This window comes from Mirounga leonina, unplaced genomic scaffold, assembly GCF_011800145.1.
Source record: "Mirounga leonina isolate KUSES-001 unplaced genomic scaffold, KU_Mleo_1.0 Mir_173, whole genome shotgun sequence".
NCBI lineage: Eukaryota > Metazoa > Chordata > Mammalia > Carnivora > Phocidae > Mirounga > Mirounga leonina.
Genome location: NW_023270447.1, coordinates 44,535,161 through 44,549,677, shown reverse-complemented (window position 1 = coordinate 44,549,677; position 14,517 = coordinate 44,535,161). Strand labels below are relative to the sequence as shown.

The window sequence follows — 14,517 nt, the reverse complement described above, 5'->3', positions numbered from 1 at the left end:
GGGCGGGGACCATCTGATCATCGTTACATATCTCCTAGCCTCTAGAAAGTTGCCCTGATTACTTGTAGGCATGTTCAATTTGTGGTATATCTTTTACTTATTATTGTATTGGAAAGCTAAGTATCTGTGTTTCACTAACCTTGGCTTTTTTTGCCATTAATTTGTAGGTTCATTGGGGCCATATTGAAGATGTTGAGCTCATTAATGATGGCTCTGGATTAGGTTTTGGAATAGTTGGAGGAAAATCAAGTGGTGTGGTTGTGAGGACGATCGTTCCTGGAGGATTAGCAGATCGAGTAAGTTGACTCGTTTGTTCTCATTTTGGTGTCATACAGTTTAAATTGTATGGTTTGAAATGTAATTTTATAACATGGGTTACTAGGATATATGATTCCGTAATTAGAATTTAAATATTGCTAAAAAAATTTTTATTCCCATGAATGTTAATACACACTCACTTGGCTTTATTTGAAACATTTCCTAAGTCAACTTTTTTTTTTTTTTTTTGGCTTGTGGTTGACAGTCTTCTCTCTCTCTTTTTTTTTATTCTTATGTTAATCCCCATACATTACATCATTAGTTTTAGATGTAGTGTTCCATGATTCATTGTTTGTGCATAACACCCAGTGCTCCATGCAGAACGTGCCCTCCTCAATACCCACCACCAGGCTAACCCATCCTCCCACCCCCCTCCCCTCTAGAACCCTCAGTTTGTTTTTCAGAGTCCCATCTCTCTCGTGGTTCGTCTACCCCTCCGATTTCCCCCGCTTCATTCTTCCCCTCCTGCTACCTTCTTCTTCTTTTTTTTTTCTTAACATATATTGCATTATTTGTTTCAGAGGTACAGATCTGAGATTCAACAGGTTGACAGTCTTCTTGATCCCATCAGAGGACAGTATTTTTTTGTTGAGTTGTTAATAGGTATTGTATTTTGAATGTCTGTTATTCTCTCCCAATGTATTTTTCAAGGACCTAAATGCTAAACTCAGAAGGTACAGTGATTATAAACATTTGTCCTAATATTGTATGTGGTAAACTTCACTTGAATTAGTTTTCTCACATTATAAGCCAAATGGCTATACTTCATTATTTAGCAGTTTAAACTGAAAGTGGGCTTTTTTTCTTTTTTCTTTTTTTTTAAACTAGGCTCCGTGCCTACCATGGGGCTTGAATTTATAACCCTGAGATCAAGAGTCACATGGTCCACTGACTGAGCCAGCCAGATGCCCCTGAAAGTGGGCTGTTTTAAAACTTATGAACTGGGGTGCCTGGGTGGCTCAGACGGTTAAGTGTCTGCCTTCAGCTCAGGTCATGATCCCAGGGTCTTGGGATTGAGCCCCGCATCGGGCTCCCTGCTCAGCAGGAGGCCTGCTTCTCCCTCTCCTACTCCCCCTGCTTGTGTTCCTTCTCTCTCTGTCTCTATGTCAAATAAATAAAATTAAAAAATAAGTAAAACTTATGAACTATTTCTGTTTAGTTTTACATTGAAGAAAATGTTAAACGTTGCATGTAGTTTTCGTTCAGAAATTTGGTTATGATGTCACTTAATAGTGAGCCCATAGTATGTGAACTGTCCATGATAACCAGAATAATATGTAAATTTCAGTAATTGATGTTCAGTTACCTACAAATATATCCCTTCTGATAAGTATAAGTAAAAATGAACTTGCCTTGCAAATGCAGCTTTGAGATAAATTCCTCAGCACCCCATTTCTTTTCAAGATTGTTCCATCTTACACAAACTGTGGAGCTGCTAATATTCCTATTTTTAGCCTCCACTTGTATTTAGAGAAGCTGCTCTCAGAGTTTGCTTTGTGGGGATCCCTACCTCTTGTAGGGGGTCTGTGGGATTAAAACAAGGAAGTGGCATCAAACCATGCTAGTGGTCACTGCATTCTTCTCCATTGTGGGGAAAGAGAAAAAAAAAGAAAAAAAAAAAGTCAGTCTTAAGAAAGTGCAGCAAAAAATTATTTCTAGCAAATTTTGAAATTTAACTGCATGTCTTTTTAATATTATGTAACAAAATGGGACATACCATACAGTACTTTTGCCACATACTGAATTATGATGGTTGGTTTGAGAAAAATATTTGTGAGACACAGCGCCTGGGTGGCTCAGTTGGTTAAACATGTGCCTTCAGCTCAGGTCATGATCCTAGGGCCCTGGGATCAAGTCCCACATTGGGCTCCCTGCTCAGCAGGGAGTCTGCTTCTTCCTCTACCGCTCTCCCCTGCTTGTGATCTCTCTCTCTCTCAAATAAATAAATAAAATCTTTAAAAAAATATTTGTGAGACAAACTAGCCGCTTTTTTAATATGGAAAACATTTAAAAATTTTTAAATTTTTTGCTCTCATTCAAAAATGTTTTTTGAAATGTGACATATGTTATGAATTTCAGCCATACAACATGATTTGATGTTTTATACTGTGAAATGACCTCCACAGTAGTCAAGTTAATATCCATCATAACAGTTACATTTTTTTCTTGTGATGAGAACTTCTAAGATCTTCTGTCTTAGCAACTTTCATATGTACAATACAGTATTGTTAACTGTGGTCACCACATTGTACATTATATCCCAATGACTTAGTTATTTTATAAATGTAAGTTTGTACCTTTTGACCATTTTCACACATTTTGCCTACCTGCTACCCCCTCCCCCGCAACTTCTGGCAACCACCAATCTGGAATAGTATTTTTATTTTTGAAAGAATAATTGACAGAAAAATTATGGTTTTCAGACTTGGGTGCTTGGCAGACATTTCTTTGAAAATGAATGAAGCAAGCCTGTCACTTCAAGGAAAACAACTGACAGCGTTTGTGGGTGATGATAAAATTTGAACTTTGAAGCAAAAATTAGAATTCTGGAAAAGTTGTGTTTTACCATGAGCTTGACATTTTCCAGTATTTAAAGACTATTCTGATTAGATTATTGCTGATATTAATGTGATTTAAAAAATATTGTATAATGAAATATGTCAATATTTGGAAGATCTGCATGAGTCTGTATGTCAGTATTTTCTGAAGACCAATGTGTGATATGACAATGTATAGGTAAAAGGTCCATTCAGGATTCAGGACTGATCAATAGATTTAAATGAAACAGTATTTGAAAGTTTGTTGATGAAGTTGCAGATTCCATATTGCCGCTGATCTTTAAGAAACCACAATTGTCAAGTTTTGGTGTGTTATCAAAGAAGAATGGACTCGAAGGGCTATTAAAATACTCCACCATTTTCCAACTAGGTATCTAATTGAGGCCATATTTTCTTTATATACTTCAGCCAGAACAACATATTGCAATGTACTGAATGCTAAAGCAGGTGTGCAAAACCAGTTGTCTTATTTTAAGCCAGATATTAGAGATTTCCAAAAATACTCAAAAGTACCACTTTTCTCACCATTTTGTTGTAGAAAATATAGCTTTTTTTTTTTTTTTAAAGATTTTATTTATTTGAGACAGAGAGAATGAGAGACAGAGAGCATGACAGGGAGGAGGGTCAGAGGGAGAAGCAGACTCCCTGCTGAGCAGGGAGCCTGATGCGGGACTCGATCCAGGCACTCCAGGATCATGACCTGAGCCGAAGGCAGTCGCTTAACCAACTGAGCCACCTAGGCGCCCCGAAAATATAGCTTTTATTTTCAAAATGAAAAGTGTATGCATCAATATATGGAAATACATGTTAGTATATTACATGCATTAAATATTTTTAAAATTTCTCTATTTTTTTTTTTAAGATTTTATTCATTTGAGAGGGAGAAAGAGCACAAGCAGAGGGAGAGGGAGAAGCAGACTCCCCGCTGAGCAGGGAGCCTGAGGTGGGGCTCCATCCCAGGACCTAGAGATCATGACCTGAGCTGAAGGCAGATACCCAATCATCTGAGCCACACAGGCACCCCTGTGCCATTTTCTAATTCAGTAGATACAGAGGAGAACCACATAAACAAAAGCTCTTTGAGATTCTCAGTAATTTTTGAGATACAATTGATATACAATAAACCGTACATAGGTAAAGTATACAGTTCATAAATTTGACATATGTTTACTGGCAAGTTGAAATGTGTAGGACAGGGTAGCATAGTAGAAACTCAGGCAAGAGTTGATATTGCAGTCTGGACTTAAAAATTTGTAGGGCTAGTTGGCAAAATTTCTTAGGAAACTCTGTTTCCTATATGTTACCGTCTTAAGGCAGAATTCCTTTTTCTCAAGGAAATCTCAGTTTTTGCTCCTAAAGTCTTCAACTGATTTGATGGAGCCCCTCTCCACCCCACCTATGTTATCAAGGGTAATGTTCTTAAAGTCAGCCAATTGTAGATGTTAATCATATCTGCAAAATAACTTCACAGTAACATCTAGACTAGTGTTTCACAAAAAAACTGGGTACCATAGCCTAGCCAAGGTAACACATAAACTTTAACCATCATACCATCTATCTCCTCAATGAAGAAAATGAACATATCCATCACCCACAAGTTTTCTGTACATCTTTGTAATGCCTATTTCTCTATCCTCAATAATTAAGAGTGTGAAGGGTTTCTGAGACTAGTAAGACTGAGAATTGTCATTTTATGGATCTTCAAAACACATCTGTGGCAGAAAACATATTCTTAAGGGTTTTTTGGAAATATTTTGTAACCTGAAAAAGAATGAGGTATTGTGGAGTATTTTGATATCTTTTCCCACATTCCCTTCCCCCCATTAGCAATTTTCATAAGCTTGTTTGCTGGAGTAGCATTTTCAAGATGCCGAGTGGAGTAGTTACTGTGAAAAACAAAGGGTCAGATAAATTTAGAAAACACCAAGTTAAACAAAATCAAATAGACTTTTTTACTGTAAGAATTTTCTGAGCTTTAATATCCTAATGTGCATTAAGAATTGTCACAAGGAGAATATGATGTGCAGTTTCCCAAATTAATCCTGTTGAGACAGTGTTGGGAAAGGCCCAGGTCTGATTTTCAGCCTTTACTGGAAGGGAATGTCACTATTTCAGGTCATCAAGGAGGGGGTTGGGGTATGCCCATCAGTTATGATGCAGAAGCAAATGTTTATACCAGACATTGTTACCTGCCTAATATACATTATTCTCATGTAATCCTTAAAACAGTCATAAATTTTATTTTCAAATTAGAGTTATGGAAACTGTTAAGAAATTGCCCAGGGCTACTCAACTAGAAAATGACAAAGTCAAGATTGAGTCCACATCTGTCTGACTCTGAAGCCTGTCTTTTACTGCTTAAATCTATTTATATGAAATTGATCCCAATGTTTTTCTTTTCCAGATGTATACTTGTCCAGGGTTGGTCTAAGCTTATCAGATAATAGCCAGCTCTAGAAGCAACAGAACTATTGTCTTTTTCCTGTAGGGAATATGGCGAGGCCTAAACATAAGAGACAGAGCCATCCCCTCTCTCTTCTCATCTCAGCTAATGGCCAATAAGATCTCTTGAACTGGCTCTGTGCATTGTTGCTGAGCCTTTACAAGTTGTTGCTCATGTAGGCTGATCATAGCTTTAAAAGAATGAAAGGGAATTACTGCTTTTAATTAAAATGTATTCATGTTTTGAATGTTAATGCTCACTGTTGACTATGGCAATCTTTATGATAAGGGAATATAGATGTCTTAGATTGATCATAAAGTGATACCTATGTTCAGCTAATGGGGTTAATCAATCTTTACTCAAAGAATATAAAATGAGGTGATAGAAAGTTAGAGAAGGAAGTCTGTATTTCTTATTTAGAAGAGTTTCATGAAACAGCCCTCTATATTTCCTTTTGTGTTTACAGATATTATATACAGTTAAAAGATGGGTACAGTTGAGGGAGTATGCCTAAGAACACCTGACTGAGGTCACTGCAGCCTAAAGGGACATCAGAAATGGATGCATTTGATGATTTGCTATAAGCAAGGCATTCAACTAAAGACTTTACATATAGTAATTAAGTTTAATGCTCACAAATCAATGGAGAAGGATTCATTCCCATTTTGCTTAAGAGGTATCTGAGATTTAGGGAGAATAAGTAACCAACCTTTGGCTCTATAGCTTGATCAAAATAGAGCCAGGATTTGAACTTGGGTGTGTCTGTCTCCAAAGCCTGTACTTGTCCTTCTGCTGTCTACTGCCTCTAATGTTACAAAGTAAACGAAATTGAAAAATAGTGATTCATATGAGCTTTTTAAGAAACACGTTGAAGGTGTCTGGGTGGCTCAGTCGTTAAGAGTCTGCCTTTGGCTCAGGTCATGATCCCAGGGTCCTGGGATCGAGCCCTGCATCAGGCTCCCTGCTCAGCAGGAAGCCTGCTTCTCCCTCTCCCACTCCCCCTGCTTGTGTTCCCTCTCTCGCTCTCTCTCTGTCAAATAAATAAAATCTTTAAAAAACAAAAAAACAAAAAAAACTCTTGTTGAGATTTAGTTACAATGACCAGTCAGTAAATGCGATCAGGGCCTATTCCATGGATAGGAAAATTACATGGTATCGTGTAAGGGGAGCTTTATAATCTATATTCTAAATCTATAACCTATAATACATAATACATCAATCTTAAAATCTATTAAGTCTGTAAGCCCATATCTACCTGTAACCTCAGTCTCCAAAAATCACAGTACCTTAAACATACATCTTTTGGGAATTCTGTTCAGAAGTTTGTTTTTGTTTTTAATTGAAAATGGGTAGTGTAAAACTTCGTTTGACAGAAGTATCTTTCTTGTGGTCTGGAGAAATTCTAGGGGAATCAGGTACACTAAGTGAACCCATTTTCCCCGGAAGGTAACTATAACAATGCAGTCTATTTAAAAGTGGTGATGAATTACTGACCTTTTGGTATTAGGCAATTATGAGTCATGTTAACTATCCAGTAATCTTTCATACCAAGAAGGAATGTAACCAAGCAGAGATTGGAGGGTGGGTGTGTACTATGAGGAATTTTTAGTCTAGAATAAGCAAGGCCCAGCTTGAGGCCACTGAATAGTTGATTATTCCCAAGAAAATTTTGCTTTGAGTGAATCTATAAACAGATCTTTTCCTTATCGTTAAAAATCAGTTGATGAGGGCTCTGGGAATTTGAGGAAAATGGGATAGATGTTTTTAGATGTAGTATCTTTAGTAAAAGGCGAAAGATTTATGCGATCTGAAGAGAAACCAGAGATGTAGTATCTTTAATTCTTTGAGGAAAAGAGTGTTTATAGAGTTGCTACTTTCTGCCTATGTTATGTTGCCTTTTGATTAAAGACCAATGATAGAACTGGTCTGGAATCAAACCTGGTAATAATTTTATTTTCTGTGTTCTAGTTTTCAAAGAAACAAATTTGATTTATTTTGCAGCTCAAGCCTAAATTCCTTTAGGTTTTCAAATATTTTATTAATAATTTATTAAAGTATATTTAAAAAAATTTTTTATTATTTTTTTAAAGTAGGCTCCATGCCCGATGTGGGGCTTGAACTCACGACCCTTACATCAGGAGTCGCATGCTCTACTCACTGAGCCATACAGGTGCCCCTCAAATATTTTTTTGAATTGAAATTATCCTCCAAACTGCCTATCAGGGAATTTAAAATGCAAACTAATATATTTTTTTTTTTTATTTTTTTTAAAGTTTTATTTATTATTTATTTGAGAGAGAGAATGAGAGAGAGCACATGAGAGGGGGGAGGGTCAGAGGGCGAAGCAGACTCCCCGCCGAGCAGGGAGCCCGATGCGGGACTCGATCCCGGGACTCCGGGATCATGACCTGAGCCGAAGGCAGTCGCTCAACCAACTGAGCCACCCAGGCGCCCCAAACTAATATATTTTTTATCCTATACCTGCTAACTTGGATTAAAGTATTTTATCTTTTTTTTTTTTAAAGTGAATAAATGATACTTTTAGTCTTTTCACTGTAATGTGGGGTACTCTATCACATCAGCTGTTTTAATTTTTGTGCCTTCCATACTATCTTAGGCTATATGCCTAATTATTTTTCTCTTTTGAAAGAACCTATGGGTTAATAAACCTTTATATTTGAATGTTTGATTAGCATGCTGTATCTTTGCATCTTGGCCTAGCTGTTTATTGGTTATCATTGATTTATGATTTCTGTTAAAGAACTAAAGGAGCTCTATGAGTTTTAATTTACTTGCACAGTAGACAGGTTATGGAAGGAGAATGTCAATCAAAAAATATCAGTAAAATGCAGTGTTTGGGGCTGCTGGACTTAAACAAGGTAGCTATCATTTTGGTGTCTTTCCTGTCAATCTGACTGATTGTGTTTGCACTTATGAATTCCTCAGAACACCTGTTTTTCTGGAAGAAGAAAATGTTTGACTTTCAGTGACAGATGCAAATTACATCATTTTGAATTGAGGTAAAATAGGAAAAAAAAATTGTACCTAGAGGTGACTAAATATGGACTTACAGTGAAGTGGCATTCTTTGGCCAAGCCAAGTTCACTTACTTGACATATTCTTTATTCTTTGGTCAGGCCAAGGATGGTTTGATTTACAGAGGCCGCTTTACCAGTGTTTTTCATCATGACCACTGACTTTCTCTTGAGGAGTTACTTGTTTTATTTCAGGTTGTTGCATTGATACAATATCAAATTACCAGTGCTTAAAGTAGAAATCCACTAATTCTTATTTCCTCTTTCATCTGTCTTTTCTCTGAGTCTTTGCAAATGTTTTCTGAATTGAATTGCATTTGTTTTCCTCCTCTTCTCCCGCTCCACTAGCTTCTAGGGCCTTCTGCAGACCTCACAACAAAGCCCATAGCTTTTTACTCCATACTAGGATCTAATACTAGTATTAGATTAGATTATTCAGGTTCCTGCAAAATTGGGGAAGAGGAAGGATAGAGAATAGACTTTTTAGTCTTAAGGCTTTATGTTTATGTTTATTTTTTATTTTTACTTTTTCCTTCTGAATTTCATCTATGCCTTATTGATGGTGCCTCCTGTAGCCAGGAATTGGAAACCTAGCACTGTACAGGCCCGATGGTCCTTGCTCTATTCTCAGGCTGTCCTTCTCTCCCAGCTGCAAAATACCTACTTTTCCTCTTCATTTTATTTAAGCATTTTGATGGTAATAGGCAGTTTCTTGGAGAATAGGAAAACAGTAAGTTTATTGTCTACTACTGTCATTCTGGAGGTATCAAAGTGTAAGAGAAAGGACTAAATGAGAACTGCTCTTCAGCAGCTTTGTGACCTTGGTCAAGTCAGTCAACCTGTCTGAATCCCATTTGCTCATTTTAAAGTTGTCCCTGTCTAAATGAGATGATATATAAAAAGTGATTTTTGACCTGTAAAGTGCTAGGCAGATATAATCTTTTGTAGCCAGCTATGTTTACATCTTGGTAACTTTACTTGGTAAAGGTAAGTAAAGAGAATTCAAAATTTCTGATGAAACAAAATGTAGATGGATCCGCTATTTCAAGAATTTGACAAATGGAGGTAGAAGGGAAATGTTAAACATGTTGAACTGATGTACTTTTTGATATATTATGTTTTAAACTTTTCTGGGTATGAAATATACACATTTAAAAGTATATAAAAAAGTATAATGGCTGTGCACATTTTAAATAATGACAATCACCAATGTATGTATTACTTAGTTTAAGAAATAAAACATTTTAAATAACAACACAACAATAATAATTACCCATGTAGATATCTCCAGCTTAAGAAATGGAACATTATGTATCCTTTCTCTAAATTCTCCCAGAATCCTGACTTTAAATATGTTATATATGCTAATGACTCCTATATTTAAATATGTGGTCTGGACTTCTCTCCTGAACTCCAAATCTGTATATCCAGCTGCATATTTGACATCTCCACTTGCATGTCTAATAGGATCTCAGACTGAATATCTCTAAAACTGAACTCCTGATTTCTACTCCCACCCATCCATTCCTCTGCAGGCCTCTTTCTCTCAATTAATAGCGCTGTCTACCCACTGCTTGGCCTAAAAACTTGGAGTTTTGAGTCTTTTTTCCCTTTCCCACCTCATGTAGAAGCTATCAGTAGAGCCTGTGAGAGTTCATTAGGAATACATCTAGAGTCTCCTTCTCACAACTGCTAACCTAGTCCACAGTTGTTTTAGCTTCCTGACTGGTATCTCTGCTTCTGTTGCTTCCTGTCCTGTAGTCTCTTTTCAGGACAGAAGCTTGAGGGATCTTGGTGAAAGTAAGTTCGATAATGTCCCTTCTCTGTTCAGAACCCTTCAGTGACTTCCCTTCCCACTGACTCTGCACTGCTGACCTCCAGTTAATGCTCCCATCTCCTCCTGAATACTCTTCTCTTTGCTCATCCTCTTCCAGCCACACTGACATCTTGCTGATCCTTTAACGTGCCACAGAGTTTGTTGGCCTTCAGAGTTCCTAGCTTGATGCCGGAGGTCTCAGATCCAACCTCCTTCCCTTCTTGAGGCCCAGGGTTTTCTGATCTCTTCCTTACCTTTGTGGCCATGAATACCTTGGCTCTAGGCCACTAGGCATGAGGTGATGCCCTCAACCAAATACCCATTTTAGAATTCTAGTTACTGTTCTCCTTTTGAACACATCCTCCACCCCATCTTTTTTTTTTTTGGCAAAGATTTCCTTTTCTCTGTTGCCAGTTCAGCATTCATTAAAACTGTTATGTTTTATTTAGCATATTATATTCTCTGTCAGCCATTGTGTCAGAATTGAAAGTCCAGTGAATTGGTTATTAGCCAGTGCAGTTAGATCATTGATTTCTTGGAATAATTTTGTTTTGTTCTTCAACTAAAGGATGGAAGACTCCAGACAGGGGACCACATCTTGAAGATTGGTGGCACAGATGTGCAGGGAATGACCAGCGAGCAAGTTGCGCAAGTGCTAAGGAACTGTGGAAACTCAGTCCGGATGCTTGTTGCAAGAGACCCAGTTGGTGCAATTTCTGTAACCCCTCCCACCCCTGCAGCCTTACCTGTTGCCCTGCCTGCTGTAGCTCACAGGAGCCCTAGTGCTGTGAGTATGCAAACCATTCTTTCACCTTAAATACTGGGTGTGAGACCCTGCCAGATTAGAAGTGCCTTCGACTCAGAGTGCCACATGGGTGGGAGTAGTGCCTCCGTGCTCACCAGTGAAGCAGAGAACCCAGTTTAGAGACATTAGACAAATTTGATTTCCTTTTTTGCTGTTTCTCAGCCTTAAGTCATCCAACCTCCCTGCACTTCAGCTACTCATCTGTAAATTGGAAAATATTTGCCATTTCTTTCTTTTTTTTAAATAAGGGCTTTTAAAAAATTTATTTTAAAGTAAGCTCTATGACCAGTGTGGGGCTTAAACTCATGACCCCAAGATCAAGAGTCGCATGCTCTACCGATCGAGTCAGCCAGGCACCCCAGTACTTGCCATTTCTATTTCATTAGAGTGGTGAGGAGACATTCACGTATTGGAAGGGAAACTAATACTGGTCAATGTATAAATTATATAGGAACAGAATGAACAAAGGAAATACATAATATCTATTATAATCATTATGTTATAACAATAATCATTGCTATTATCAAACACCTAGAATTGTCAGGGTCATCTGAAATTCTCACAGGAATTCTGCAAGATAGGCCTTATCCTTTCATCAAGATAAGATCATATTAGATGAAGGAACTCAAATCCAAATTACTCATTTAAAAGTCATAAAGTGAAGGATACCTGGTGGCTTAGTCAGTTAGGCATCTGACTTTTTTTTTTTTTTTTTAGATTTTATTTATCTATTTTACAGAGAGAGAGAGCGCACACAAGCAGGGGGAGCAGTAGAGGGAGAAGCAGGCTGTCCACTAAGCAGGGAGCCTGACATGGGGCTCAATCCCAGGACCCTGGGATCATGATCTGAGCCAAAGGCAGCTGCCCAACCAACTGAGCCACCCAGGCGCACCTAGGCATCCAATTCTTGATCTCAGTCAGCTTAGGTCTTGATTAAAAAAAAAAAAAAAAAAAAAGTCATAATAGTGCATCAGTTGCAAAGCTGGGATTTGAATTCAGATCTTTCTGGTCCATTCCAAGATCTTTCCAGCCATCTCACAGGCTCTGAAGCAAGGGGTAATAAAGCAAAAGGAAAGAAATAGCTTTTAAAAGGAGGGGCAGAGGGCGCCTGGGTGGCTCAGTTGGTTAAGCGACTGCCTTCGGCTCAGGTCATGATCCTGGAGTCCCGGGATCGAGTCCTGCATCGGGCTCCCTGCTCGGCAGGGAGTCTGCTTCTCCCTCTGACCCTCCCCCCTCTCATGTGCTCTCTCTCATTCTCTCTCTCTCAAATAAATAAATAAATAATAAAATCTTAAAAAAAAAAAAAGGAGGTGCAGAGGGAAGAAGAAAGAAGTGACTTTGGCAGGAAGAGGTGGAAGACCATCATTTATGTACGTTCGAGGGCCGATTCTAGAATGTTGTTTGCCTCTCCCTACTTGGCACCTTATGAGTGGAAGCTTTCTGTCTGAGATGTTAACATCATTTTTGTTTTCCTCTCCAAAGTGGTTATAGCCACTCTCTTCCCCTCCATTACTCTAGCTCTCTGGAGCCTTCAGTTCAGCAGTGGGGACCAGTGTAGCTGGGTGATAAGTAAGAATTTGATGCAATCAGCTGTTTCCCTTCTAATGTTAGTGTTTTTAATCGAATCCTGTTTTTAGACACTTAATCCTTTTAAAGAAGTATTTTAGGGGCGCCTCGGTGGCTCAGTCATTAAGTGTCTGCCTTCGGCTCGGGTCGTGGTCCCTGGGTCCTGGGATTGGGCCCCTTGCTCAGTTGGAAGCCTGCTTCTCCCTCTCCCACTCCCCCTGCTTGTGTTCCCTCTCTTCGCTGTGTCTCTCTCTGTCAAATAAATAAATAAAATCTTAAAAATAGAAGGCAAGTAATGAAAGTAAGTTTTAGTTTGATATTTTTTGGTCCCAATAATTATTATTCACACTAATTCTTACCATTTGTTTCTCAATGTTTCTTTATATTTGGTTGTTTTTTGTTGTTGTTGTTTCTGTTTTTTTTGTTTGTTTTTAAGATAAAAATTTATCCTGAGTTTTTTCTAAGTAGCTGGATTAGTTTTCTGTTGTTGTGTAACAAATTATCACAAGGGGCGCCTGGGTGGCTCAGTTGGTTAAGCGTCTGACTTGATTTTGGCTCAGGTCATGATCTCAGGGTCATGGATCAGGCCCCATGTCTCACGCATGCTCTCTCTTTCTCTCAAAAACAAAAAAAACACAAACTTAGTGGCTTAAAACAACAGGCTTTGTTAGTTCACAGTTGTGTAGGTCAGAAGTCTGGGTGGGCTTGGCTGGGTTCTCTGCTTATATTACTGCATGGCCAAAATTAAGGGCTGTCTGGACTCTTATCTGGATGCTCATTATCTGGACAGCTCATTTGAGTCATCTGCAGAATACAATTCCTTGCAGCTGTAGGACTGAAGTCTCTTTCCTTTGCTGGCTGTCAGCTGAGGACCTCTCTCAGCAATTCCAGGTGCCCTGTATAACTTCTCACAGGACCTCCTCATTTTCAACCCACAAGTCCAGCCTTTATGCTTCAATTTCACTTCCTTTTCTGCTGCCAGCCAGAAAACTCTGCTTTTGAAAGGCCCCGAATTAGATTAGATGCACCTGGATAATCTCCCCTTTGCCACATAATGGAACATAAACGCAGGAATAGCAGCCGGAATCAAAAGTCATGGGGACCATCTTAAGATTCTACCATAGGTTCTAAAAAAATACTTGACAAACCATGCACAAATTGACTACACTCAGTTATGGAACTAAATATTATGTATAATTAAAATTGTTTTTTCCTTTTAGGACAATTCTGTTTTTGAAACTTACGATGTTGAACTCATTAGAAAAGATGGACAGAGTCTTGGGATTAGAATTGTTGGCTATATCGGAACTGCTCATACAGGTAAATGAATCATTTCTATTTTATATTTGGAAATAATTGTAAAGGATGTTAAGGTTTCTAGATAGTAAAATTAAATATCTGCAAATTTTAATTTCAATACTGAACAATAAAACCATGTATCTGTAGTGGAAGCCAGTTACTTTTCAGTGATTAGAGAATTGGTTTTACCTCAGTAGTTTTATAGCTGACTTGATTGTCATTAACAAAAGCATTTAATTGCCTAACTCAATGTGTAACATTTGAATTGTATCTTCTCTTTTTCTAAGATATATTTTAAATATTGTGACTGTTACATATTATGATGTTTTAGATGTGATAACATAAAAGGATTACTGTATATATTTCATACTATGAATGTCAAAAAGTATTACTATAATTACTAAAAAATACATAAAACAAATTCTTTAATTAGAATTATTTTCCTGTCAAATAAAGGGATTCTATTGTAAGAATACATACATGGCCCAAGTAACTCTGAATAACACTCCCTCAACTCCTACATGCAAAGCTTTGGTAACTTTTATTGTAAGAGTTACTTTCTTATTATAAGACAATCATTAGAGTAAGGAAAAATAAACCTTTTGATAAATATTTGCTAGTAACATCAATTCAGAGTTATGAATTGTTCTGGCTTTTTAAAAATAACAAGATTAGAA

At 37.7% G+C, this 14,517-nt stretch overlaps 1 protein-coding gene across 8 annotated transcripts in view; it reads left to right on the top strand.

The window, feature by feature from the left end:
* Positions 1-14,517, top strand: part of PATJ (PATJ crumbs cell polarity complex component) — a 353,127-nt gene that overhangs the window by 25,789 nt on the left and 312,821 nt on the right. For all 8 annotated transcript variants that reach the window (XM_035018405.1, XM_035018407.1, XM_035018410.1 and 5 more), the window contains exons 7-9: positions 168-296; positions 10,739-10,957; positions 13,762-13,861. In XM_035018405.1, the coding sequence (XP_034874296.1) occupies positions 168-296; positions 10,739-10,957; positions 13,762-13,861 (448 nt within the window). The remainder of the gene's footprint in view (positions 1-167; positions 297-10,738; positions 10,958-13,761; positions 13,862-14,517) is intronic.